The 24,491-nt window shown below is 47.1% G+C and overlaps 1 protein-coding gene across 7 annotated transcripts in view; it reads left to right on the top strand.

The window, feature by feature from the left end:
- TNRC18 (trinucleotide repeat containing 18) overlaps positions 1–24,491 on the top strand; it is a 470,959-nt gene that overhangs the window by 393,393 nt on the left and 53,075 nt on the right. For all 7 annotated transcript variants that reach the window (XM_069645534.1, XM_069645537.1, XM_069645536.1 and 4 more), the window contains one exon: positions 16,755–17,992. In XM_069645534.1, coding sequence (XP_069501635.1) covers positions 16,755–17,992 — 1,238 coding nt within the window. The remainder of the gene's footprint in view (positions 1–16,754; positions 17,993–24,491) is intronic.

Raw genomic sequence — 24,491 nt, 5'->3', positions numbered from 1 at the left:
CCAGAGCTCCTGGGTTTGGCCTTGCCATGTAATTCCACGTGCTCTTTCCCAGATTCTTCTCTTATCTTTGTCTTTGTCATCTAGGTACTTAGTCCTCTTGGTCCTCCCCAGTGCATGTCGACTTCAGAGGGTTTCAGCAGGTGTCCAGCCTGCAAGCCTGCAAGGGACTCTTTCCCACGTCTGACCGCCACGCTCTGCCTCTGCTTCCTTGGCCCTGACCATGGCTGGGAGGGTTGCATCGCGTGCGACTCTGACTCCACGCACACTGAAGAACAGGCTAGCCAGCTGAAGTGAACTCTTCCAAGCGTCACCTCCAGAGGACCTGAAGAATTTTGTACGGCAGAGATCGCACCCCGTATGGGCGACTCCTTGTATTTGTATTTTATTTTTATTTGTATAGCACGCCAAACCCTCAGGTATCTGGGTGCATTCTTCGGTTACATTTGTACACAATATAGTTGATGGTTATAGGTACTTAGTTGATATAAAAAAAATGATAGTATTTACAACAATGGCATTTACATGAGCGAGAAATAATACAAGAGTTTATGTACATGCAGGAGGGACGAGTCAAGTATAACCACTGCGGTTAGTTGGTTTCACGAGGAGTAAGCCATTTTTTGGCGATAATCCTGGATTGGGGGAGAGAAGGTACAGTTCTCATGTCGGTAGGTAAAGAGTTCCAAAGTTTGGAAGCTAATACAGGGAAGCTAGTGCCTCCAGATTTCTGACTGTTATATCTTGGGACTTTGAGGCAGTGTACTTGGGCAGATCTGGTGGGTCTAGAAGACTGGTTTTTGGTGAGTCTGCAAAACAGGTAGTTCGGTGCGGAGTTTGATCGACATTTATGAGTGAGAGTAAGTGTTTTCAAGGCGATTCTGTAGATGGAGAGCCCTTCCAGAGGAAACGCCCAAGCGGGAGGGACCTCTCGGGTTCTGTTACGAGCACATGCACCGAGGCTAACCAGCTAGCAGCCTTATGGCTGAGGGTTCTCCGGACCCTACCGGTATCCGTGCTGAGGGACCGCAAGGTACTTCTAACGGGTCTACACCAGAGGGGCTTCACCATAGTACCGGCACCATGTCTGAGGGGGGCCTGCACACAGCACTACCGGTGATCATGCCGAGGGCGGTACGCCTTCCAGGCCTAGAGCTGAGGTGCGGGATAGGCCTCATGTTCCAACACCAAGAGTCTTGGGTGAGGCCGTGTCCGGAGGGCCTTGCACCACAACTTTGGCACGTGGCACGCAGCCCGACAAAATGGCCACTTGTCCGATGCCACTTCTAGGAACTGAGCAGGCAGGTGAACAAGTTTCAAGGTGGGACTGTTGTCAACCAGGTATGTGGCCTTTGGTGTATCCATCAGTAGCGCAGCGCAGGGCAGTTTCCCCTTGCAACCCAGACTGAGTGTGCTCCTGCCCCAGCAGCCCCCAGCCACTCTGCCAGGATCCCCTGCCTCCTCTTCAGCCTCCGAGGACAGGTTCTTAGAAAGGTTTTTGGGGCTGATGCAAACCCCCAGATGGGGGCTATCCTAAGGGATGCAGTCAGGGACTTGCTCCCTCTGGTCACTCCACCGGCACCTATAGTCATTCCTCCCATGGCTACGGCACCATTGGCCCCAGTGCAGCCCCCGTTACCCGCTCCGCTGAATCCACCCCCAGTTCAGCTGGTTCCGAGCCAATCTCTGCATCAGCCTCTGGCTCCGGTCTCCACACCGCAGCTCACATCGCTCAGCACTCCTCCCGGGGCGGACTAGCCAGACACCCAGGCGGATACAGACGAGGAGGACCCTGACACGCCGTCGTCAGCGAAGGCCTTTCACGACAGGGTTGCAGGTTTGGCAGAATATCTGGGCCTTCCTCATACCAAGGTAGAGCAGCCTGAGGAGGGGATCTTGGCAGAGGTCCTCTCCCTAAGACTCCCTACCAAGACGGGTATCCCGATGCAGAAGGACGTCGTCGCTCTGGCCAAGAAGGGTTGGCTCAAGCCACACTCTGCCCAACCTGTCAATTGGCGCCTCGATGCCAAGTATAGACAGATGGAGGGGGATACACTATTGCCGTCCACACACCCCCAGCCGCACTCGACGGTGATCGCTGCGGCTTCACTCTAATCTAAGCCTCAGTCGTCCTTGGCTACCTCGTCCTCGGCGCTTCTAGGTGTTTGGCGGGTTCCAGGGATTCCAGGAACAGAGGTCTAGACAACCTGACCGCTTACCCAGTCGGCACCGGCGCAAGCAAGAAAAAGGAGGAGGGGAGCAAGGGCTTCTTCCAATCCACCTCCTCAGCACAGCCTCAGAGAGCAAAAAGGCATCCTGCGTCCCTCTGGGTCTGCGTGTCTCCAGTGGGGGGCAGACTAGCCTCTCGCGTTCATTTTTGGTGCCAGAACTTCGTAGATCCGCTCAGTAGTATCCACGGGTTACTGCCTACCTATACCTCCTTCCTCCCCTCCCATCCCACAGATAGGGACGGCAACTCTGTTGGCAGAGATCCGGCCACTCGTCGAGAGCCAAGCAGTGGAAGAAGTACCAGCCTCCCAGAGAGGATTAGGTTTCTATTCCAGGAATTGTGCCATATAAAAAAAGAACCAGGCTGGCCTGAGAGTTGTTGGACCTCTCCCTCCCTCTTCAAAAATTCAAGATGGTTACGCCAGCACTCATTGCAGAGACCCTAGACAAGGGAGATTGGATGTGCTCCCTGGATCTGAAGGACGCTTATCTACACGTCCCGATTTGGCAGCCCCATCCCTTCTTCCTACACTTCAGGATCATGGGCTGTCGTTTCCAGTACAAGATGCTACCCTTTGGCCTCAACTCAACCCCCAAGGTATTCACCAGACTCATGAATGCAGTGGCAGCCCTCCTCAGGGCCACCATGTCTGCCCGTACCTGGACAACTGGCTCGTCAGGGCGAGATCCACCAGAGGGGGTTGTCCACACCTCCTCCGCGCTTACGAGTACGCTCCAAGACCGACTTAGGGTTTACCATCAACCTCAAGAATTCTCAGCTGCAGCCCTCGCAGAACATCGCCTTCCTGGGCCTCATATTGGATGCGAGCTCCGAGAAGGTATTTCCCTCGGAGGACAAGATTACAGCCATCAAGAGGACCACTACGCACCAGAGCAGTTACTTCAGCTTGGTGGTACCAGCACCTGCTGGGTATCATGACAGCGGTCCTCTTGGCTGTGCCACACAAGAGGCTCCGGATGAGGAGACTGCAACTGCACTTCGCAGCCTCATGGAATCAGGAGAGCGGCTCCCAAGCGGAGCTGGTAAGCATACCGCCTTCTTTCCACTCGGACCTCACGTGGTGGTCCAAGAACGTCAATCTGCGGACGGGCAGGCCATTTCGGCAGACGACTCCGCAGCTCACCATCACTACGGACTCCTCTCTAGAGGGTTGGAGAGCCACTTTGGACAGCCACAGCATCCACAGGCTGGACCCAGCAGGAGTCTCATATCAACTTGCTGGAGCTCAGGGCCATTTGGCTAACGATCTGAGCCTTCCTTCGGGGCATTGGGGGCAAGGTTGTCCTCATCCAGACAGACCACTCCACCAGTACGTACTATTTGAACAAGCAGGGGGCTACCATCCACTGTGCAGACTAGCAATCAACATGTGGGAATGGGCCCTGGAGTACAACATCTACCTCACGGCTGTCAACCTTCTTGGGGAGTCCAACTTGGATGCGGACAGGCTCCTGGGACAACAAGAAGTGCCAGCAGTTCCTGTCCTGGCAGGGGCAGAGCCCTGGCTCCCTGGGTGACGCATTTCAGACACCCGTGTGGGTACTCAATGTAGTGTTGGGTGCCTTGGGGTCCGCGGACATCGGGCTGGTCACCATTAAGACAGCCCTGGTTAGTGGGCCTCACTTCGGCTCCCAGTCAGCGAGATCCAGGCTCTGGTGGCGTCAGAGCCACATACTACTATTCACAAGCATAAGGTAGTTGTACGGACACACCCAGTGTTCCTACCAAAGGTACCCTCCCCCTTCCATCTAAACAAGGAAATAGTCCTACCTACGTTCTTAGCTAATCCTAAGGACGAGGCACAGAGGGTCCTGCACTGTCTGGATGTCAGACGTGCTCTGAATTCTACTTAGACAGGACAAAGGGCTTCCGCAAGTCGGACGCGTGGTTTGTCACCTTTGGCGGGTGAAGGCCCGGGTATCGGGCATCGATGGCGTAGTGGATGGTCTCGGCCATCAAGGAAGCCAATGATGGGCAGCACAAGCCACTGCCAGCTAACATGCATGCCCATGCAGTCAGAGCCAAGGCCACAGCCATTGCATTCCAACAGCAAGTCCCGTGGCAGGTCATAAGTAGGACGGCCACCTCTTTGGCTTTTGGCAAGCATTACTGTTTGGACGCCGGCTTTGGATCAGACCCGCTTTTCGGACAGGCGGTTAAGGAGGGTCTCCTCTCCACCCTGGGGCTACATTCAGTTGTAATCGCCCATGCAGTATGGAGTAAAGGGGACATAAGAGTAAGTATAAGTTACTCACTGTAGTGACTAGTCCTTAGTCCCCTTTCCTCCATACGTCCCACCATCCTTCCCCCTAAGAATACTGGCGTCATTAGGCAATGTTAAATATTGTCGACGCGTCAATGGGGACTGAGGTGTGGCGCTGGTTTGCAGAGTCAGGGTAGCGAATGCTTCCAGGGCTGCACCCCCACACCCCTCTAAATTAAAGGGGTAGAAGGTTTTTTCTGGTGAAAAAGGTTGTCTCCCTTCCCTAGGAAGGGACGCCTGTGCAGTATGGAGGAAAGTGGACTAAGGACTAAAAGTACTTTAGTCCCTACAGTCAGTAACTTATAATTTCTTTGTTAGCCCTTCTACCATTCTGGGACGGGGAGGTCTGTGTGTTTTTTGCCTTTGGCAGGAACCCTTCTGTGTCTCCGCCTAGGTTCCATTGTGTCTGGGCAAGCAGGAAGTGGGGGATGAGTTTTTCACTCCCCTGCCCTTTGCTCGAGTGCCTGAATGGAACCAGCTCCCACTGGGGCTCTGACTGTCCTGATTGGACAGCCACCTGCCCCTTTCTGTAAATTGCTGAGAGAGATTGCAGTGAAGTGTGTGCTGAAACGGTATAAAAGGTGAGGTTCCTGAGGTGAAAGCCAAGCCGGCCACTGGAAACTGAATTGTCCTAAGAAGACAATTAGAGATGCCTGAGGACCTTTTGGAACACAGTGAAGCGTCCACTGCTATGCTGACTGTTTTCTATGTGACAAATGTTCCGAAGAGGGTGACTCCTTCCCTTTGGCTGGTGGGTCCGACCATGCCTCAGACGAAATGCAATCTGAGCCATCTCCCGAGGTGCAGTGCCTCTAAAGAGCTGCAGACGGCGAAAACGAGGAGTCCTCTTACTCAATCGAAGTGCATTGTCTCATTGGCCCAAGTTTTTGCTGAGCTCCAGGTGAACCTCCAGAGACACAATCCGACTCATCCAAGTCCCCTCACCAGAGTGCAGGAATCAAACCTGATTGACTAGGCGATTGTGTCCTTTGTTGGTGCTGCAGAAAAGGCGCCATAACCGCAGACTAACCAGAGAAGCTGAAGAAATCTGTGCCAGAGGTCCTCCCTGGATACTGCTGCTGAGACACCCCGCTCATTGTCCTACCTTTCATCACTAGACCAAGGAATCAGGAGACCGGGTTGATCACCGCTGCACAGAGGAGTGTCCAGCCACTAACAGTTCTTCTAACCTAAGATACTTTGGGGTTAAAAGGTATTGCTTACCTTGAACCAAGAAGTAGCTCCAGAGTGTTGTAGTGCACAAAGGTGTCCAGGGTGTCCACTCTTACCTCTGACCCAAGCTGCTGCTTGTGTTCCCTTTTGCAAGTCCTTTAACAGGGTCTCCACCATTGTGTTAAGTCTTCAAGTATCCTTTTGTAGAGACAAAAAGTATTCACAGGAACTTTTGCTGTTTCCCTGCTTCGTAAGACTTTGAGCCCTCTCCGAACTGACGTTTGCTGCTAGTTAGGAACTTGACTGTAAAAGCATTTGCTTGCTCCGAAACCGTCTCCATTACTGTTGGGCTAACTGTTTTCCTTCCCAAAGTTCTTTGTGGTTTTACTAACTATATTCAGTTACTGTGTTTCTTCTGTCTTAATGCGAGTGCGCGATAGTACCGATAACAAGGGTAGAACTGTCACTAGTGTCTAACTCTAACAATTGTAACCACGATCAACTATCAACTAAGCAGTGGCTTTTGAAAAGTATCTACAAGTAATATGGTTTAATGTGCAAAGTATTTTAAAACATCTTTTGTGTAAATATAATATAGTTTCTGATGTTTGTTAATCTGCTTAGAATCACATGCTGTGCATAGGTCCGACATCCAGCGGTCACTGCGGAGTATTGCATTTTGTTTTTCGTAGTCGAAAAGGGGATGTCAACAAGGCGTGTCTGTAACACTATCCCTATAGTGACGTGCGTTGTACCCATAATCCCTCACGCGTCGAGGTCCCCCAGCTTCTGGTTGCCTTACGCAGAGCTCCTAGAGAGACATTGCAAATACTTACTACGGACCTCGGTCCTTAAATATACTTATTATATTGTTAAAGATCCCTCCCCTCGATGTTAGCTGTGAAGCTGTTTCTCCGCCGAGCAAGTTTTCGACGGAGGGGAAGAGACGGAGGGGATCCTTCGGCGCTGCCGAACACGTGGCCTGGCCTCGCCGGCCAACATACAGTAGGGAAAGTGGGGGTTCGAACTTTTATCTTCTCTTTGAGAATGTCTTTCTTTCTCCCCTATCTTTCCCTTCGGGTTGTTATCACCAGTTATTATTGCCTCAGCTATGGAGAGGACACCTTTTAAGTTTTGCCCACGCTGTAGTGGCAAATACACTTGGGAGGACAAACACAAGCTCTGTAATCGTTGCTTGCCCCTCGATCATAAAGACAGCTGCGCGGCCTGTAAGCTCTTGAAACCAAGAACTCTTAAAGAACGCAAAGTTAAGAGGTGGGCGGACTACGCTATGTCGAAGTCAGTTTCCTCACCCGCCGCCGCTGTTACAGAAAGTGACGAGGAGGGTGATAACTCGACGTCCGTTACGGAAGTCATTAACCCCCAGAAGGAGCGCTCGCGCTCCTCGACGTCCGTCCCCGGCCCCAACGGGCTCGGCTCACGCCCTGCTCATGGGGATGAACACCCCGGCGACAAGGACGCACACAGACCCCATAGGCCTAAGCACACAACCCACGGCTCTTCTTCGTCGAAGACGAAGGATCCATCAGCGCCGAAGGGGACGCAGGGCACTCCGGCGTCTACCTCAGACCGTAAGGGTCTCAAGCCCCACACGCAAACCCAGCCGCGACCAGCGATTGGGCTTTCATCAAACACGGGCGCTACCCCAAAATCATCCGACGTAACGCTCCATAGAGCGGCCGTCGAGGAACAACGCGTAACGCAGGCAATGTCGACACCAGAGTCCTCTACTGACAAACTCGTTGTCGAGAGCCTGGCGAGAATTGTTTCCGAAGACACACGTAAGCGGACGACGAAACAAACGTCGAATACCGCACAAAAAGCTATAGAAACGTCGAAAAAGCAGAAGAGTAGCCAGGAAGTGCCCCTTTCATCTAAGGGCACTTCGGAACTACCGGAGGGCTTTTCAGATGGCGATGGAAACCTTTCTTCGACGTTGTGGGAGCGTTCTAAGCGTTTTGAAGGTGAAAACACTGATTTCCCAACTCTAGACTATTCAGGGGTCCCCCATGAGACCCTTGAAAGACTCCATTCTTGTATGGAGAAAATGGAAAGGTTTTTGGGAAACCAAAACCCACCCACACCCAAAAGACTAAGAGAATGGCCCCAGGATGACCCTAGGGTCAAAATTCCTAGGCTGTTTCCCCCTTCTGCAGACGTATATGACCTCACGGAAGAGGAGCAATACCTCCAGGAGGATGATGAGTGTTTGGGTGGAGAGGAAGAACATGAGGAAGAGGGGTTTGAAGAAGATCCTTACACTAGTGCAGGAGCTTTCGAAGAAGATACAGCTACCTCGCAGCCTTGGCAATCCCCATCAGTGCACTCAGACCCCGATGTCTTTCACCCTTCTCCTCCCAAGGATTCACCTATTGGAAACACCTCTCCCATAGATGACCAACCTTCACTTAATGCACTATTGCGCAAGGCAGCAGCGCATTTTGAAATAGACACAGGGGAGACTCTTCCTGACATAGACTTTGTAGAGAAAGTTATTAAAGAAAAAGCCCCTGTTAGTCAGTCTATTCCGCTCCTGGCTTCTATAAAGAGAAGAATAACTCCTTCCCTTTCCAATCCTGCCTTAGTCAGAGGGGTCAACCCTTGGATAGAAAAGCTCTTCACCCCTTCGCCCTCTGACCCGTTGTACATCAGAGGCCATTCTATTCCGGACTCCCTCGTAGTTACTAATACAAGGAAAAGAGCAAGGGTACCACTATCTACTAGTGAGGCACCACCTGACAGAGGGCAAAAAGCTCTACGCACTTGGGAAGAGAATCACGACGTCCACCGCCTTTTCAACTAGGATTGCAAATAACAATTCCCTACTAGCTAGCTACGCAGATGCACAGTGGAGCAAGCTGCGCAGCGAAGCAGAGGACGCACCAGAACCCCTGCGTTCACGCCTGTTAGCTACAATCTCAGAGGGAACTCTTGTAAACCAGGGCATCGTAAAGAACTCCTTAGATGCCGCAGAGACGGCTGGCCGTTCCCTGGTTCAGGGAACACTTCTCAAACGCCATGTCTGGCTGCGCAATTCGGGATTTAAGCCAGAAACCCAGGCTTCCCTGATAAATAAGCCCATAGAAGAAAAACATCTGTTTGGGAAAGCAGTTGACGAGGCCCTAGAACATGCGAAGAAAGAGTTTGATACCATCAAAACTCTTGACCAAATTTCTAGGCCCACTAACGGACGCGGCTATGGCAATAGAGGCTCCTTTCGTGGCCAACGCCAGCAGCAAACCCAACAGCAATTTTACCCTGCTACCAACTGGCCCTCTAACCAGGGTAACAACACCCAGTTCAGTCAAAGAGGCCAACGCCGTGGCAGGGGAAGAGGTCGCGGCTCCAGCCCCAAAGGTTCCACGCCCAATACCAACAAATGACCTGAAGATTCGGGTCCCCTCCCATGCATCACCGGTCGGGGGCCGGCTAACATTGTTCCTTTCAGCATGGGAGGGAATATCGTCAGACCGCTGGGTATTATCCACCATAGCCCACGGATACTGCATCGAATTCAATGGTTCCCCGAAGTACAGACCCCCACGGAACCGACGCATGACACCGGAACACCTCACCATTCTTATACAAGAAGTAGAAGAGCTACTGAAAAAAGAAGCTATAGAGGCTGTCCCCCCTATCTCAGGTAACAGAAGGTATTTATTCAGTGTACTTCCTTGTACCCAAAAAGGACTTAACCATGCGCCCTGTATTAGATCTTCGCCCAGCGAACAAGTTTGTCAAACCCCAAAAGTTTTGTATGGTGACCTTGCAGGAAGTAATCCCACTGTTATCACAGGGGGATTACATGACAACACTGGACATGAAAGATGCATACTTTCATATTTTAATGTTGCCAGCGCACAGAAAATACCTCAGGTTCAAGATAGAGAACAAACACTACCAATTCAGAGTACTACCCTTCGGGATAGCATCTGCACCAAGGGTATTCACGAAGGTACTGGCAGTGGCAGCGGCCCACCTGCGCAGGTTATCCATCCCGGTATACCCTTACCTCGACGACTGGCTCATAACAGGGGATTCTTACGAAACATGCTTCTCCAATACCCAAAAGACCGTAGACCTTTTGTTCCAACTGGAACAATGCACCCAATGCAAGAGTGGCTCAACAGCCAGTGGTGTCAGGCCAGCGGACATTGGAACGATCTAGTGGTGGTCTTGCAGGCCTTGGTTCTCTCGCTACGGTGGTGGACAAAAGAAAACCTGTTATTAGGGAAAACCTTTGCCACACCCGCAGTGGAAGCCACTCTAACCACAGACGTATCCCTTACAGGATGGGGGGGAGGGGGCTCACCTATCCCATCAGACTGCTCACGGAGTGTGGACTCCGAGCTTAGCATCCAAGCATATAAACCTGCTGGAACTACTAGCGGTGTTCATAGCACTGAAAGCCTTTCAGGAACACCTACAAGGAAAGACAGTGATGGTCCTCACAGACAGCACCACAGCCATGTACTACCTCAACAAGCAAGGGGGCACTCACTCTCCAGGACTGTCCAAGCTGTCCCAGAACATCTGGAAGTGGGCTCTCAAACACATGTACCTACTATCACAACATGTACCAGGGGAACTCAATCTGCTAGCAGACAAACTCAGCAGAGACTTCCCCCTGCCAGTAGAGTACGAATGGCGGTTACAAGAAGCCATCGTCTTCGCTGTCTTCACACAGTGGCGTTTCCCAGAAATAGACCTGTTCGCAACTCTGGAAAACTCTCAATGCCAAGATTACGCCTCCAGGTACCCCCAGAACCAGTCCAAGGGGAACGGTCTATCAATTCCATGGTCAGGGAAATTTGTTTACGCTTTTCCCCCCCGACTCCCCTTCTCAACAAGATAGTGCACAAGATGCACCAGGAACAAGTTACCATGATACTGGTGGCCCCTATGTGGGCCCGACAGCCATGGTTCGCTCACTTGTTGAAGATGTCTCTATCTCCTCCAGTGAAACTGCCCTGCCCGTACAACATGCTGTCACAAGACAGGGGCAGGACACTGCACCCATGCCCTCAGACCATGAACTTAGCAGCCTGGCTCCTGAGGTCATAGAATTTGGACATTTACAACTTCCACAGAGGTGCATGGACATCCTCAAAGAGGCCAGAAAGCCTAACACTCGTCACTACTATTCTAGCAAATGGAAAAGATTTGTCATCTGGTGTAGAGGGAAGAGTATCAACCCCGTTGACTGCTCTCCCACACAAATTATTCTGTACCTGACCCATTTACTGGACTCGGGTCTAGCATTCAATTCTATTAAAGTACACCTGACAGCGCTTTCTGCTTCCACCACGATACTTTGAGTTGTGAAGTGGTGTAAGATCCCAGTAATCAAAGCCTTCATGGAAGGGGTAAAGAGAATGCACCCTCCAATAGCAAACCCAGCTCCCGGGTGGGATCTAAATGTGGTACTCACCAGGCTCATGGGGTCACCCTTTGAACCCATGCACAAGGCAACTCTTAAAGATCTCACACTTAAGACTGCTTTCCTAATAGCTATTACCTCCATTAGGAGAGTAAGTGAACTACAGGCCCTTTCGGTTTTAGACCCCTTTGTAACAGTTCACAAGGATAAAGTGGTTCTGCGCACACACCCAAGGTTTGCACCGAAATTCATCTCCAAATTTCATGTCAACCAGTCTATAGAACTACCAACGTTCTTTCAAAATCCTTCAAATCTAGGAGAAAAAAGCCTGCATACACTTGATGCTGTCGTGTTTTACATGGAAAGAACTAGTCCACTGAGAAAGACTAATCAGTTCTTTGTCTCGGTGGCAGCAGGAAGAGAAGGAGATGCAGTTTCAAAATCCACTATATCTAGATGGATTGTACAATGCATCACTCTGTTACACGCTTGCTAAGAGAGAACTACCCTTCAAGCCAAGAGCACACTACTCGAGGCACTGGGGCATCCATAGCATTCATTGCAAATGTTCCCCTTGAGTCCATCTGCAAAGCGGCAACCTGGAGTTCTGTACACACCTTTACAAAACACTACTGTCTAGATTCCCACTCTAGATCTGATTCCCAGGTGGGACAAGCAGTATTAAGACATCTTTTCTCTACTGTTCCTTCTCACAACCCACCTCCAACTCCGGGTACTGCTCGCTAGTCTATGCACAGCATGTGATTCTAAGCAGATTAATAAACATCAGAAGACAATGCATTACTTACCGTAAAAGCATTTCTGATGGTTGTATCTGCTTAGATTCACATGCGCCCACCCTTCCTCCCCGCTCGGATGGAAGGAACATAGACATCCTTTTCTATATCTCTCTTTTCTGTACTCACTCACGTCTAGAAGACTCCCTCGTGGCAGAAAAATACAAACAGAGGGACCTCGACGCATGAGGGATTATGGGTACAACGCACGTCACTATAGGGATAGTGTTACAGACACGCCTTGTCGACGTCCCCTTTTCGACTACGAAAAAAAAAATGCAATACTCCGCAGTGACCACTGGATGTCGGACCTATGCACAGCATGTGAATCTAAGCAGATACAACCATCAGAAATGCTTTTACGGTAAGTAATGCTTTGTCTTCTTACACACTAGGGTCTAGAAAGATCAAAGCGTGTCTCATAACCGTGAGAGTACGGAGAAATACCCCTGCTCTGTAATGTTCAAAGGTATCTGTGAAGAACTCTCCCAAATGGACTGCGCCACTTAAGCAAAAGACTCTCAGCCTCAAGTAGTTGAGTTATTCGGATTTAATAAATCATAAAGGCCCTTTCATTGAGACATGCGTTTCAGCACATACTGTGTCTTTTTCAATCAGGGCTATTTGTAAAATTCAATCAATATTCAAACCAAATATTTATAAAGCATATGCATTAGTATCAAAACATTCAAAATAAAAGTCAATTCCCACAGTTTCAAAAAACAGAACGCCAAAACAAAATGTTGATAATAGATAACATTCGGTAATATTAAAACATACATTTTCACAGATGACGGAGATTCAGGAAAGGGGATGATGGGTGGACGTTTGAGGGGAATAGTGAAAAAGGGATGAAAAAATAAAAACAGAAAATGAATTTTCAATACTAAATAGATGTATTTGGATAAATATGCAGATCTCAAATCTCTCTCTGTACACTATGATAGGGGATAGTGCTGGTTTCTTACCAGTAGAGGTTATTTTGGTCTTTCGGTTATCCAAGGGTTGTCCAGGGTTAAATCCCTTACTCTGAAATATATGAAATGTGTTGTATTATGATCAATATTGTTGTTTCTACCTGGAGTTCACTCAATGATTAAGGCTTATTTTTAGCTTAGAACCCCTATTTAAACACTTTTTTGTTTTTTTCTTTGTGACACCAATAAATTCGCTATAAATCCATTATGCCTTTACCCATGTATGGTCAGAAAGTTCTTCCCAGTTGCAAAGTACATCATGACTGTTGCTTGAAAATGCATTTGTCCCTTGTTAATGGATGGTGTTTGCTACGAAAAACTGGGCTGTGCGTTTGCCGTTACAATATGCATCACTCTTCCCATTTACAAAATATATCTTTGCTGTTGTTTTAGAATATACATATATCCCTTCAGGGCGCATGGTATTATTACATCCAATTGGGCCCAGCGGTTGTTGCTACATTTCCAACACCGCTTTGATCCTTCACGTCACATTGTTCGCATTCTAAGGCAGAGCATGTAGCTGAGCGCATTGCTAAATGAGCTTAGGTTAGGGCTTACCTAAAAAGGTACAAGTCGGTCTCCTCGTGTCAGCACCCCTGTGTGGGGGCGCAGGCGTTCAGTTTCCTCTGTTTATTTAAGATTTCTCACGCTGCCATGGTTACTTTCGAACTAGTAGTCCTTCCTTCATTTCTGACTCAGGCTGTACATGGGCGCCATATTTAGGGAAAACATGACCATGTATGCGAGCATTGTATATCAAAGAAAGCCCATACTCCACTAAGTGCCAGTATTTTATACCAATATAAATTAAGATTTACTTCGTAGTAATCCATCATTATTGTTCTAAGAACTGACACGTGATTTCTAAAATATTGCCAAACCTGTTACATTGTTCATCATTATTTGATGAGTTGTGTTTCTTTACACACCACCATTCTTCGTATAAATACATCTGGGGCTGAATAGTTTTGCAGATTATTTCCATCTATGAGTATCACATATGTTATCTGTCTTTACACGAGATCCTATACTTATTCTTACTGTGCACAAACCTCAAACGAGACATCATGACAGGTTATTTACTAGCACAACATCAAAGCAAATTCTTTTGATCCTATAGTTACAATGTGTATCATTCCTTTTTCTTTGAAATCAACTACAAATGCATATTTGGTATTTTAAACATATTGGCAATTACTATCCATCATGGTTGCATATAATCTTCAAGAGTTATTTTGGTAAGTATAAGGATTCCAACTTCTGGGTCCACACAAAAAATAAATAGCCAATATTTATACGAATTAAGCCATCTCATTGTCAGTTTTGAGTTCTACCTCTGTACATCTAAATTTCAAATTAATCTCCCTTCTTCCTGTCCCAAGAGTATTGCCCCCTCTTCTGCATAGGGCACATTTCTTGAGGCCAATAAACTTGAGATCCTTCTTTTCATTTAGCTGGTGATGTCTCTGCCGGTGTTGAGCCAAGGGTAGATTTCCATCTTGGCTCCCTAATTGAAGACAGGTGTTCTTGTGTGCGAGTCCTCAATTCTCTTATAGTGCTTCCTATATAGATCTTTCGACATATACAGATTATGGCGTAAATTAAAAATTTTGATTTGCAGTTAATGGTTTCTCTAATCACAATCGTGATCCCATAATTGTCTTTTAATTTATTAAGATTCTTGTGCATATTTGCACATAGTGCAAGATCGACACTTTCTGAAGCCAGTACTTGGGGTTTGCAACCATGTTGTTGGCGGTTCATTTTTCTCTTCTGGTAGTAATGAAGGGCTGTGTTCATCTTGAGCATCCTGGCTCTCCTGTAAATAACACTTGGATGATCTTCTATGTATTTACAAATATGTGGATCAAGTTTCAGTAGATGCAAATATAGATTTGATATGCTTTTATTGGTGTTTCTTTGAATTGTATTACTAACTGGTTTCAGTGTACTTACCCACAGCTCACATCTTCCTCTTAAGATAAACCTGACTGCTCTGCCGCTCTACAAAGGTTGCATGAATAGTACAGACTGATAGTAAGAGTTGATGACCTGTATACTATTGGGATAGTTTTATGAAGTCTTATCACAAGTGAACTTTATGAAACACCTCGAAGAGTAACCCTCTAGGGACATTGATTCGATGCGGCACAGCACCCTCTGCTGTCTAAATATTTTCAGAGACTCCAAAGCAGGATATGTCTATATCTAAGATGAGGTATTCATGGGAGGAACATCCAGTACAAAGAGAATTGCTGAGGGTAAATAATTTGCTCTTCTACACACGTATATATTCCAAATCTTATCTATTATTTATACAGCATTAGTAGAAATGGAGATGCACTATGTTACAGGTGAAAAGCTTTTTTTTTTAAATGGGGGCTTCAGGGCCATGGAGGGTTATGGAGGTGAATCAAAACTCAATATTTATCAAAAGCATAAACTATAAACTCAAAATGAAAATGTAGTTATTGTGAAAATGAAGAGTCTAAGCTTAGGAAGTCAGCACAAGTCATGGTTGTGTTTTAGCTTGGGAAACATCTCAACCTCTGGACCTTGCCTTGCAGCCTAATGGGACAGAGTCAACCAGGCTCACATGCACTTGCCTGTCAGAGGGTCACAGGCTGTGGGTTGAAGGCTTCCAGTGACAGCTCAGGGGTGAAGACTCCTTAATTTTGTATCTCAGCAGACTGGAGTGGATGAGTCAGGAGCAGAGCGATCTGACTTCGGGTTCCAGCAGGCGCTTCCTTGTGGGGAGATATGGCAGCAGTGGGTTGGTGAGGTCCAGCAGAGTTGAGGTTGGCAGGAAAGCGTCTAGCAACTATGCAAGAAGGGGTCAGTGCAAAACCGCAGGTTGAAATGCAGACTTAGTGACGACTCAGACCTTAAAACAATGATAGCTGCATTTGAGGGCTTCAGACTCGTTCCACCACCAGTCCAGAGGAGTAAGGCCCCTGGTTCAAGCCTTCCAAATCAATTAGAAGAAACAGGTTGAAAATGCTAGTGGGCCTGGCCCTATGCTGTTCGCAGCAGCTGTCCTTCGGAAGGTCTTGCATGGTTATTGGGCTTCAGATGCTTGGATTTTGTGGCCAGCTGTTTCTAATGGCTACAATAATCGTACATTGGGCTGCTAATGTAGTAAATTGGCTTGCATCCCTGGTGATTGTCCAGAAATCCCTTGTGTTTTCATAGAAGGCAACAGGCAGTGTACGAGTTCTCTCTATTTAATGTTGGCGTTAAAAATATCCCTTGATGCCCATCTCTATAGATTATCCCAGCCATGTCTGTTTTATCTCTCCCCTCACCCCAAACTGGCCCTTCTGCCTCTGTTCCACTCCCCTCTTGTCAGCTTGTCCTCCAAACCATATGTCTGTTTTTGCCCCGTGTCTTCCCCATTCTCGTGTTGACTGAGACGCATTCCAGGGATTCTGTTGCCCCCTCCTAGTTGCATGTATCTGTTTCTCATATCCCTAATGTCTGTGCCCCCCTCCCTCCCTCCCTCCCTTGGACAGTCTTGGGATTCCCCCTCACCCCCTGCCTGCTTGCTGTCTATCGTCGAGGAAGGAGAGCTCCCATTTGGTATCAACCTTAGGAGGGGCCCCCCTCCCCTCTGGGGGGGGCATCCACCCTTGGTGTCCACCTTAGGGGAAGCCCCCTCCACTTGGTGATGACCTGGGACCCTCTCCGCCCCAAACTCCCTGACACCTTGGTGTTTAGCTTGGCTGCACCCCCGGTCTGTTTCTGTGCAACACTTCCTAATACCCTATGTTGTCTTCATTTGTTTGTAGTCTTTGTAATTGATCTAATGGTGTAAAAAATATAATTAAGTACAGAAAAATTGTGAAAGAAATGCATGACTCCATTCAATGATTATTTTCTGTTTTTCTGGCAGAGTGTGTTGTAACGAGCGATGGCGATATTGGAGACTCCTCACCATGTTCCACACCAGATCAGGATAAGCTAGTTTGCCTTGGCTCGGAGAACCGAATAGCAGCAAGAAATGGTTTGGAATTGTCTTCAAGTACACAACCTACTATGGAGGAAAAGTGTGGGAAATCGCGTAAGATAAAAATCGGTGCAAAATTGCACAGTGTACAACATGCATCTTATCAAGCACCAGTTTTTTGTGATACTCTTCCTAAAGAGTTGTACTCTGAGCAGCAAACTTTAATTGGATCTCCTAGTCCTGCTGGTGGTACAGTTAAGAGAAAATCCAAGAAGGAGAGGAAGGCTGCCAAAAGAAAAGAGTTTGGCATATTAACTAAAGGTCAAAGAAAATTACCTGGAAGTGAAATTCTAATTAAACTGGACCATGAAGGAGTGATGTCTCCAAAATCCAAGAAAACTAAAGAAGCTATGATGATGGGAGGTTTAACTATGACTGGGGGAACGGACAAAAAGAATGTACTTCTCCTAAATTACACCACATTGGTGGATACTGAAGCCAAGCAAAAACCCTCAAAGTCCAAGGAAGTGAAGAAAGAAATTGATACGTCTGGGGCTACATTTAGTGGGGCTGTACCCAACCAGAAGACAGACTATCCCATCAAACATGGTGACGAAGGAAAAGCCAAAGATGAATCTGATGTTAATAGCAGTGGCAGTAGCTCAGAGTCTGAGGGTGAAGATGAGACACATGACTGCAAAGAAGATCAAGCTACAAAAGCCAGTAGCTCAACCAGCTCAAGAGCTTCGACTCCACTATCAACCAACACCTCATCTTCCAGTGGTAGCAGTTCATCGTCCACTTCGTCTTCCTCTTCATCCTCCTCTTCAAGCTCCAGTTCTTCTTCCACAACAGATGACTCTTCTTGCAGTTCAGAAGATGAAACAATTGAAGAAATCCCAGTTTCCTCAGTCCAACAACCAGTTCCCAAAAAAGAGGCAAAGGAAACCAGAAAATCCCGTGCCTCTTCTCATGCTCGAATACAAAAGGCACAACAACTGAAGCAACAGCCGCAAAAGCAAGGGGGCAACAAAAGCAAACCGAAGAAACGAGAAGGAATTCACTTGCCAACAACCAAAGAACTGGCTAAACGTCAGCGATTGCCTTCTGTGGAAAATAGACCCAAAATTGCTGCTTTTCTCCCGGCCAGGCAACTTTGGAAGTGGTTTGGCAAGCCTACTCAGGTAAACCTGAGCAATATATTTAAGAATCAATTTGTCTCGATCTATTGCAGTATTCCTCCAATATTTTTACCATTTCAAAAGGTTAATATGCTGAGCGGCTTTTAAAGTGTATATAATTAGAATTGCAAATCTTTTTCCCACCCTTTCTTTATTTACTATAAGTCAGGAAAGAGCATTGTACAATGTTATGTATCTGAGACATAGGCGTTGTTCCCCATTCAACACCTCTTAATCTTTTTAACTCTGGGTATTGCACAATTGGTTCTGTGTGATTGCCACGCGTACCAGTCTTGCTGAATCCCTTTTTCCTGCGTCTGGTTTAGTGCTGATGGTAAGCACTTTGCCATGGACTGCTTCTCCTCTGCCCCTTTTTTATGAGGAGGATACGCCTGTAATTCCCAGATGCACCTCGCCCCACTTCCTCCACCCAACTCTCCTGTCGCATGCATGGGAACCCCCCTCCTCCTCCCATACACTGGCTTCTGCTCCAGTCCCCTCCTCCCTATCCCTTACTGACTCCAACCCCCTCGACAATCAATTCTCCCCACCTGCCACAGCCAGTGCTTCTGGGTCCGTTCCACCCATGCACAATTTTGGGCATCTGAAATTCCCGACAGGCTGCTGTTTTGGAATGGTGGCCTGTTGGGAAAATGTTTCCATTTGAAAGTAGACGATACCATGATATTCTAGACATTCTGAGGAAGGAACTCTGAGAGATCTATCAAGCCTGCTCTAGATAACGAACCAACAGGCTCAACCCAGACTAGCCCGAATAATCAGGTTCCCCCATTCGAGGACATCTCTGATCCCCATATAAAATCTTATGCCCGCTTCCCTGACAAGGCACAACACATTATTACGGAAAAACTCCACCTAATAGGCTTTGAAGGTAAACGCGAATTACTTGGGATTAATCGTATCAATCGAGCCTTTCTTTTAACGCTCTTTGGTCGGATCCCCCAATTACGGATGTTTAAAACAGAAGATATCCTTCGGGTATCATTGTCCACAGAAAATAACTATCGCGCTGTCTGCTACTTGTCTTCGGAAGCCGTTATGAAATATCTATGGTTTAACAGGGAAGGTATAAAAGAAGGAGGTTTGGTTTTAAGCTCAATTGAAAATGAAACTGAAGCTATTCAATTCATTGAGCATAGCTGTCCTCAACCATCTATTTTTGATTCACGAACCGCTTCCATACTTATAACTAATGTGGATCCAAATGCAGCTATTAATGAATTAATGCACAAAGCAGGTATCTCTCATGATCTCCCGTGGCTAGCCCCCATGCTTAATTCTCTCTACAAAGCTAAATAACCTAATTCTACACCATAGCCTTCAACAAAATCAACCTTAACCTTCTTATCTTGGAACTCATGTGGTTATAACAACCTTATGAAGTGGTATTCAATGTTAGACTGTGATACCCGTCCATCAATATTATTGATACAAGAAACCATGAAAACGACTGTCCTCTCGCTACCGGACTACACTACTCACTGCTTACCGGCAACACGATCGACTGTCGGTCGTCCCGCCGGAGGCATCTTGATAGCAGTTGACAATGCCTTAATGTTTGATTCTAAGATCATTTGGAAGGCCGTGAATCTTCTTGCGATACTGTTGACAACTAACATCCCCAAGTATCATAATATAATTATAATCTCAATTTATTGGAATCCGGTGCTTTCACCTATTGATGTGATGATTACCTCGGTTGAGAATTGCCTGGAATTCGTCACACAGGAATATCAAGATATTGAGCTAATACTAGGAGGCGATTTCAATTGCGACTGCAGGACCACTACTGAGTTTAGAGGACCTAAAACCAATATTTTATCAAAGCACAGAGGCTCACGATGGAGGAATTTTCTAAAAGATTGGGACTTGGATATCATCATACCTGATGAACAATCAAACTGGTCCACATGGTCTAGAGACACTAAAGTCTCAATGATTGATTTTATATTTGTCACCCATAATCTGCTTTTAACATCAGTGCCGCTAAAAATTACTTTGATGCCATTCGGTGACCATGCACAAATACTGGGCCTGTCGAAAATCAACTTCCCTAATCTGATAGTTGATTCTTCGACTATGCTGCATGAAATAATCGTCCACAGATTTCCCTGAGATGGAGTAAAGCATTATGCATCAAATTCGTCCAACACGTAATGCTGACTATTGCCAATAGTCACATCCCAGAGGAAACCTCGCACAGTGGGATGGAGTCAATCTACGCTGCAATCATTCACGCTACTTTACTACATTTTAGTAAAAATAAAATCACTGCTACCAAACATCCTCACACATTTGATCCCCTCTGTAAAATTCAGAAATGGAATAAAAACAAGGCTCTTAGAGACTTGAAGAAAAATAACGATCTATCTCATGATATGTATCAGGTTCAACGGAATTGTATCGTAACATTATATAAACAAAACATCAAACACATAAGGATACTCAGATACAATGAAATTAATTGTAACCTCATAAGAGCCATATCAGCCCATAATACACGCACCATCTGGCAAACTATTAAAAACAATGATAATCAATTATCACTCTCAATTCTGAATGCCATATCTGAATCTACTTGGCACACGTACATTATAACCAAATTTTGCACCCCTAAGCAGTTCTTGAATATCAGTACCATTTCTTTACCTTATCATGATCTACCTCGACTAAATTGGACCATCAATGACATTAAGTGGGCTATATCAAGATTGAACTACTCTAAATCAGCTGGTCCTGACGGTTTTCCTCCCTGCTTGTACAAGGCAGACCCGAATCTATGGGCCATCCTTCTTAAAACCAAATTTCAGGCCATTATCGACTCCGGAATTATTCCCACTTCTTGGCTCTCGGCTAATATTCCGATATTCAAAAAAGGAGACTCGTCCTTGCCACGGAACTACCGGCCTATCGCTTTAATTGACACGGGAGCAAAACTCTTTGCTGTTCTTCTTCACAATCTTGAAAAGCATATCGAAATGAATCAGCTATACTCCAAATATCAAACTGGGTTCAGAAAAGGGCTAAGTACCTCTCTCAACGCCATGATTATGGCATTTACCATTGGGGGAGCAAAACAGCCATCTGCAAATCCGGTCTTTATTGCCCTGATCGACATGACTTTGGCTTTCGACACGGTAATACGCGACTTATTATGGGCTAAACTAATTGAAGTGGGAATACCTCCTGTGCTGATATATTGGTTCATTGCCCTACACACGAACACCTCCTATAAAATCAAACTTACTTCTGAAGGACGCACCACAAAACCTATTAACACCGAAATAGGCCTCAAACAAGGATGTAATCTAGCTACTACCTTTTTCAACCTGTATCTAGCAGACCTCGACAAATGTTGGGATGAGAGAACTTTGTTCTCTGCAAAAATCGGCCTTCTTCGACTAAAATGGCTCGCATTTGCAGACGACATCCTATTCGATCCCACTCCTGCAGGCCTCCAACTGAAATTGCAATTGTTTGAGGAGTTTGCATTAGCACATAATCTAACCTCCAATCCTGCTAAGAGAGCAGTAATGAAATTTGGTGTTCGTAAAAAAACAGGGACATTTCAATGGACTATTAAGCAAACTATCATTCCTGTTCATACAGATGGGATTTACCTAGGATACTATCTATCTGAAAAAATTTCCATCAAAATGTGGACTGAAATACTAAATGACAAGATCCGACCCCTGATATCACAACTAAAAATTATACATGCAAAATACTGTAAATTCTCATTAATCCCTTTTATCAAATTCTTCATGTTGAAAATTGAAACTGTTATTCTCTATGCAGTAGATATGTCTTGTCGACATTGGTGCAATTTTAGACCAAATTCAAGGGACATCACTGAAACGTGCAATGTCTCTTCCCATGTCACTACCCAACGCGGTTTTAAGGCACATCGAATGATGCAAGGCAATCACAAACCTCTCATTTTTGCCTTAACCAAATTCTGTAAACTTATAGAAAAGGAATTGGACAAGCATGTTAATTGAGATTTGACGAATTGCATGGTGAATTTCACTAATTAATGAAAAGAGTTATGTTCTTGATGTTATACTTTTTTTCTCTCCAATTTTTTTTTTTAATTTTTTTTTCTCTTAACTTGAATGTTTGTTTCTATTGTAAAAATTTTCATTGAACGTTGATTTTACATTGTTTTCGTTCATATAGGAAATGTTTTATGATGAAGTTTTATTGAATTTTGATCTGACATTTTGTATGAATTACATTGTAACGACCACTTGATACTTCACTTTTGCAAAAGTTCTGTTGCTTTGTAATAGAACCAAGACAAATAAAATAATTTTTAAAAAAAAGTAGACGATACTGCACAATTGACCTTTTCACCCACGTCCAACCCAACCAGGTGGGGAAATGTAGAGTGGGAGGAGCAGAAAAGGTTAAACCACCAACAAGAACATGAAAGTGATGTCCCTAATGATTCCTTCTGAGATCTGGAGATAATGCGGTACTGCCCTGCTTTCTCTTCTATCGCTGCAGCCCCTAACACCACTGCTCACTCCTCCCCAAATTAGCCAGCAGGGAATCTGCATGTTTGTCCTGGGTTTCCCACAGGTTTAATGTGGATATTGGTTAGGTCGTTGGTGACTGGGGGGGGGGGTACGTTCAGTAAGTGTACCAGGCCAGAGTAGGAGTAAGGTTCTATTGCTCAATAAAAGTACTTGTTCATGTCATACATACATTATATGTGCATTGTACAAATTCAGATTTGTTTCAAAGCTACTTACTGTTACGTCCCGTCCCCTTTCCTCCATACTGCATGGGCGTCCCTTCCAAGGGACGGGAGACGGAACCTTTTTTTACCAGAAAAAAACCTTCTTCCCCATTAAATTTAGAGGCACGCAGGGGTGCAGCCCAGGGAGCATGCGCTGCCCTGACACCGCCCTCCAGCGCCACACCTCAGTCCCCTTTTCCGTGTTGACGGTAACAGGCCAAATTCACCAGCGCTCCTGGGTTTGACTTTGGCCATGTAATTCTACGCGCTGCTACTTCTTCTTTGTCTTTTTATTATTCAGGTACTCTGAGCTCCGGCATCGCGCTCCTGCCCGGCACATGTCGACTTCCACAGGGTTCAGCAGGTGTCAGTCCTGCATGAAGCTTTTCGCAACTTCATACCCCCACACCCTCTGCCTACGTTGCCTTGGCCCAGACCACGGTTGGCAAGCTTGTACAGCGTGTAGCTTGCTGTCTTCGAAACCACTGAAGAACAGACTAGCGAAGTGGAGGGAGCTCTTCCAGAAGTCGCCTCAAAAGGACCTCAAGAACTTGGTGAAACATTGAGCCAAGCCCAAGGTAGGGCTGCTATTTTCCATCGCACCCTGCAAAGGAGACTCCTTTCCAAGGACTCTCCCGCGCGGGAGGGACCGTTCAGGTCCTTGTACCAGTATGTGCACTGAGGCTGCTGCAGCTACCGGCCTTCGGGCCGAGGGATCCTTGGATCCTCCCAGTGATAGTGTTGAGGGACCGGAAGGTTCTTGTACCGGATTATCATCAGAGGGGCTCTGCCCTTGTACCGGCAATGTGGCCAAGGGGCTACGCCCTCGTAATGGCAATATGTCGGAGGGGGCGCCTAAGCGCAGCTCTACCGACCCCTGGGTCGAGGGTGTCACACCTACCGGGCCTAGGCCTGAGGAGCAGGGTAGGCCTTGTGATCCACACACAAGAGTCTTGGAGGAGGCTGGGCCAGCGAGCCAAGCAACACGTTGCAGGCATGTGGCAGGCAGCTCGACAAGATTGCCGCTGCGCCAGACAGAGGCACCTGTCCGACGCCATTCCAGGAATTCGGGGAAGAACAAGTGTCGAGGTGGGACTAGCCTCAACCAGATACGTGGCCTACAGCCTATCCCTCTTATGCGCAGGGCAGCTTCCCACTGCGTCCATACGGGCAGGGAATGCAGCGGCTCAAGCAGGTCCCAGCTACCCAGTCGGTACCCCCTGCCACCTCTACGGCTGGTGAAGAGGGGTTCTTCGGGAGGTTCCTTGGCCTCATGAAGTCACCTCGGAAAGGGGTTATCCTCAAGGACACCATCAGGGAAGTCCTTCCTACAATGCTAGCAGCACCACAAGTGCCTCCGCCGGCACCCCCGCTCACCTGCCGATTTCTCAGGCGGTTCCGTATCAGCTTCAGCCTCAGCCTCCGGCCAGGGTCCCTGTGCCCCAGCCTCTGGCGCCAGCTACTCCTCCATCTCCGCAGGATCCTCCTGATCCACAGGATATGGATGAGGAGGATGATCCTGATACGCCATCCTCAGCCAGGGCCTTACACGAACATCTTGCAGTGCTGGCGGAGTACCTGGGCCTACCTCAACCCGAGGTTGAGCAGCCGGCAGAGGGTGTTCTGGCTGAAGTCATCACGCAACGCCCCTCTGCCAAAACAGGGATGCCACTGCAATGTAGTCTCCCTGGCCAAGAAGGGTTGGCTCAAGCCCCACTCGGCCCAGCTAGTCAATCG

This window comes from Ambystoma mexicanum, chromosome 2p (genome assembly GCF_040938575.1).
Source record: "Ambystoma mexicanum isolate Mex_15411 chromosome 2p, UKY_AmexF1_1, whole genome shotgun sequence".
Taxonomy (NCBI): Eukaryota; Metazoa; Chordata; class Amphibia; order Caudata; family Ambystomatidae; genus Ambystoma; species Ambystoma mexicanum.
This window is presented reverse-complemented; position numbering and strand designations above follow the sequence as displayed.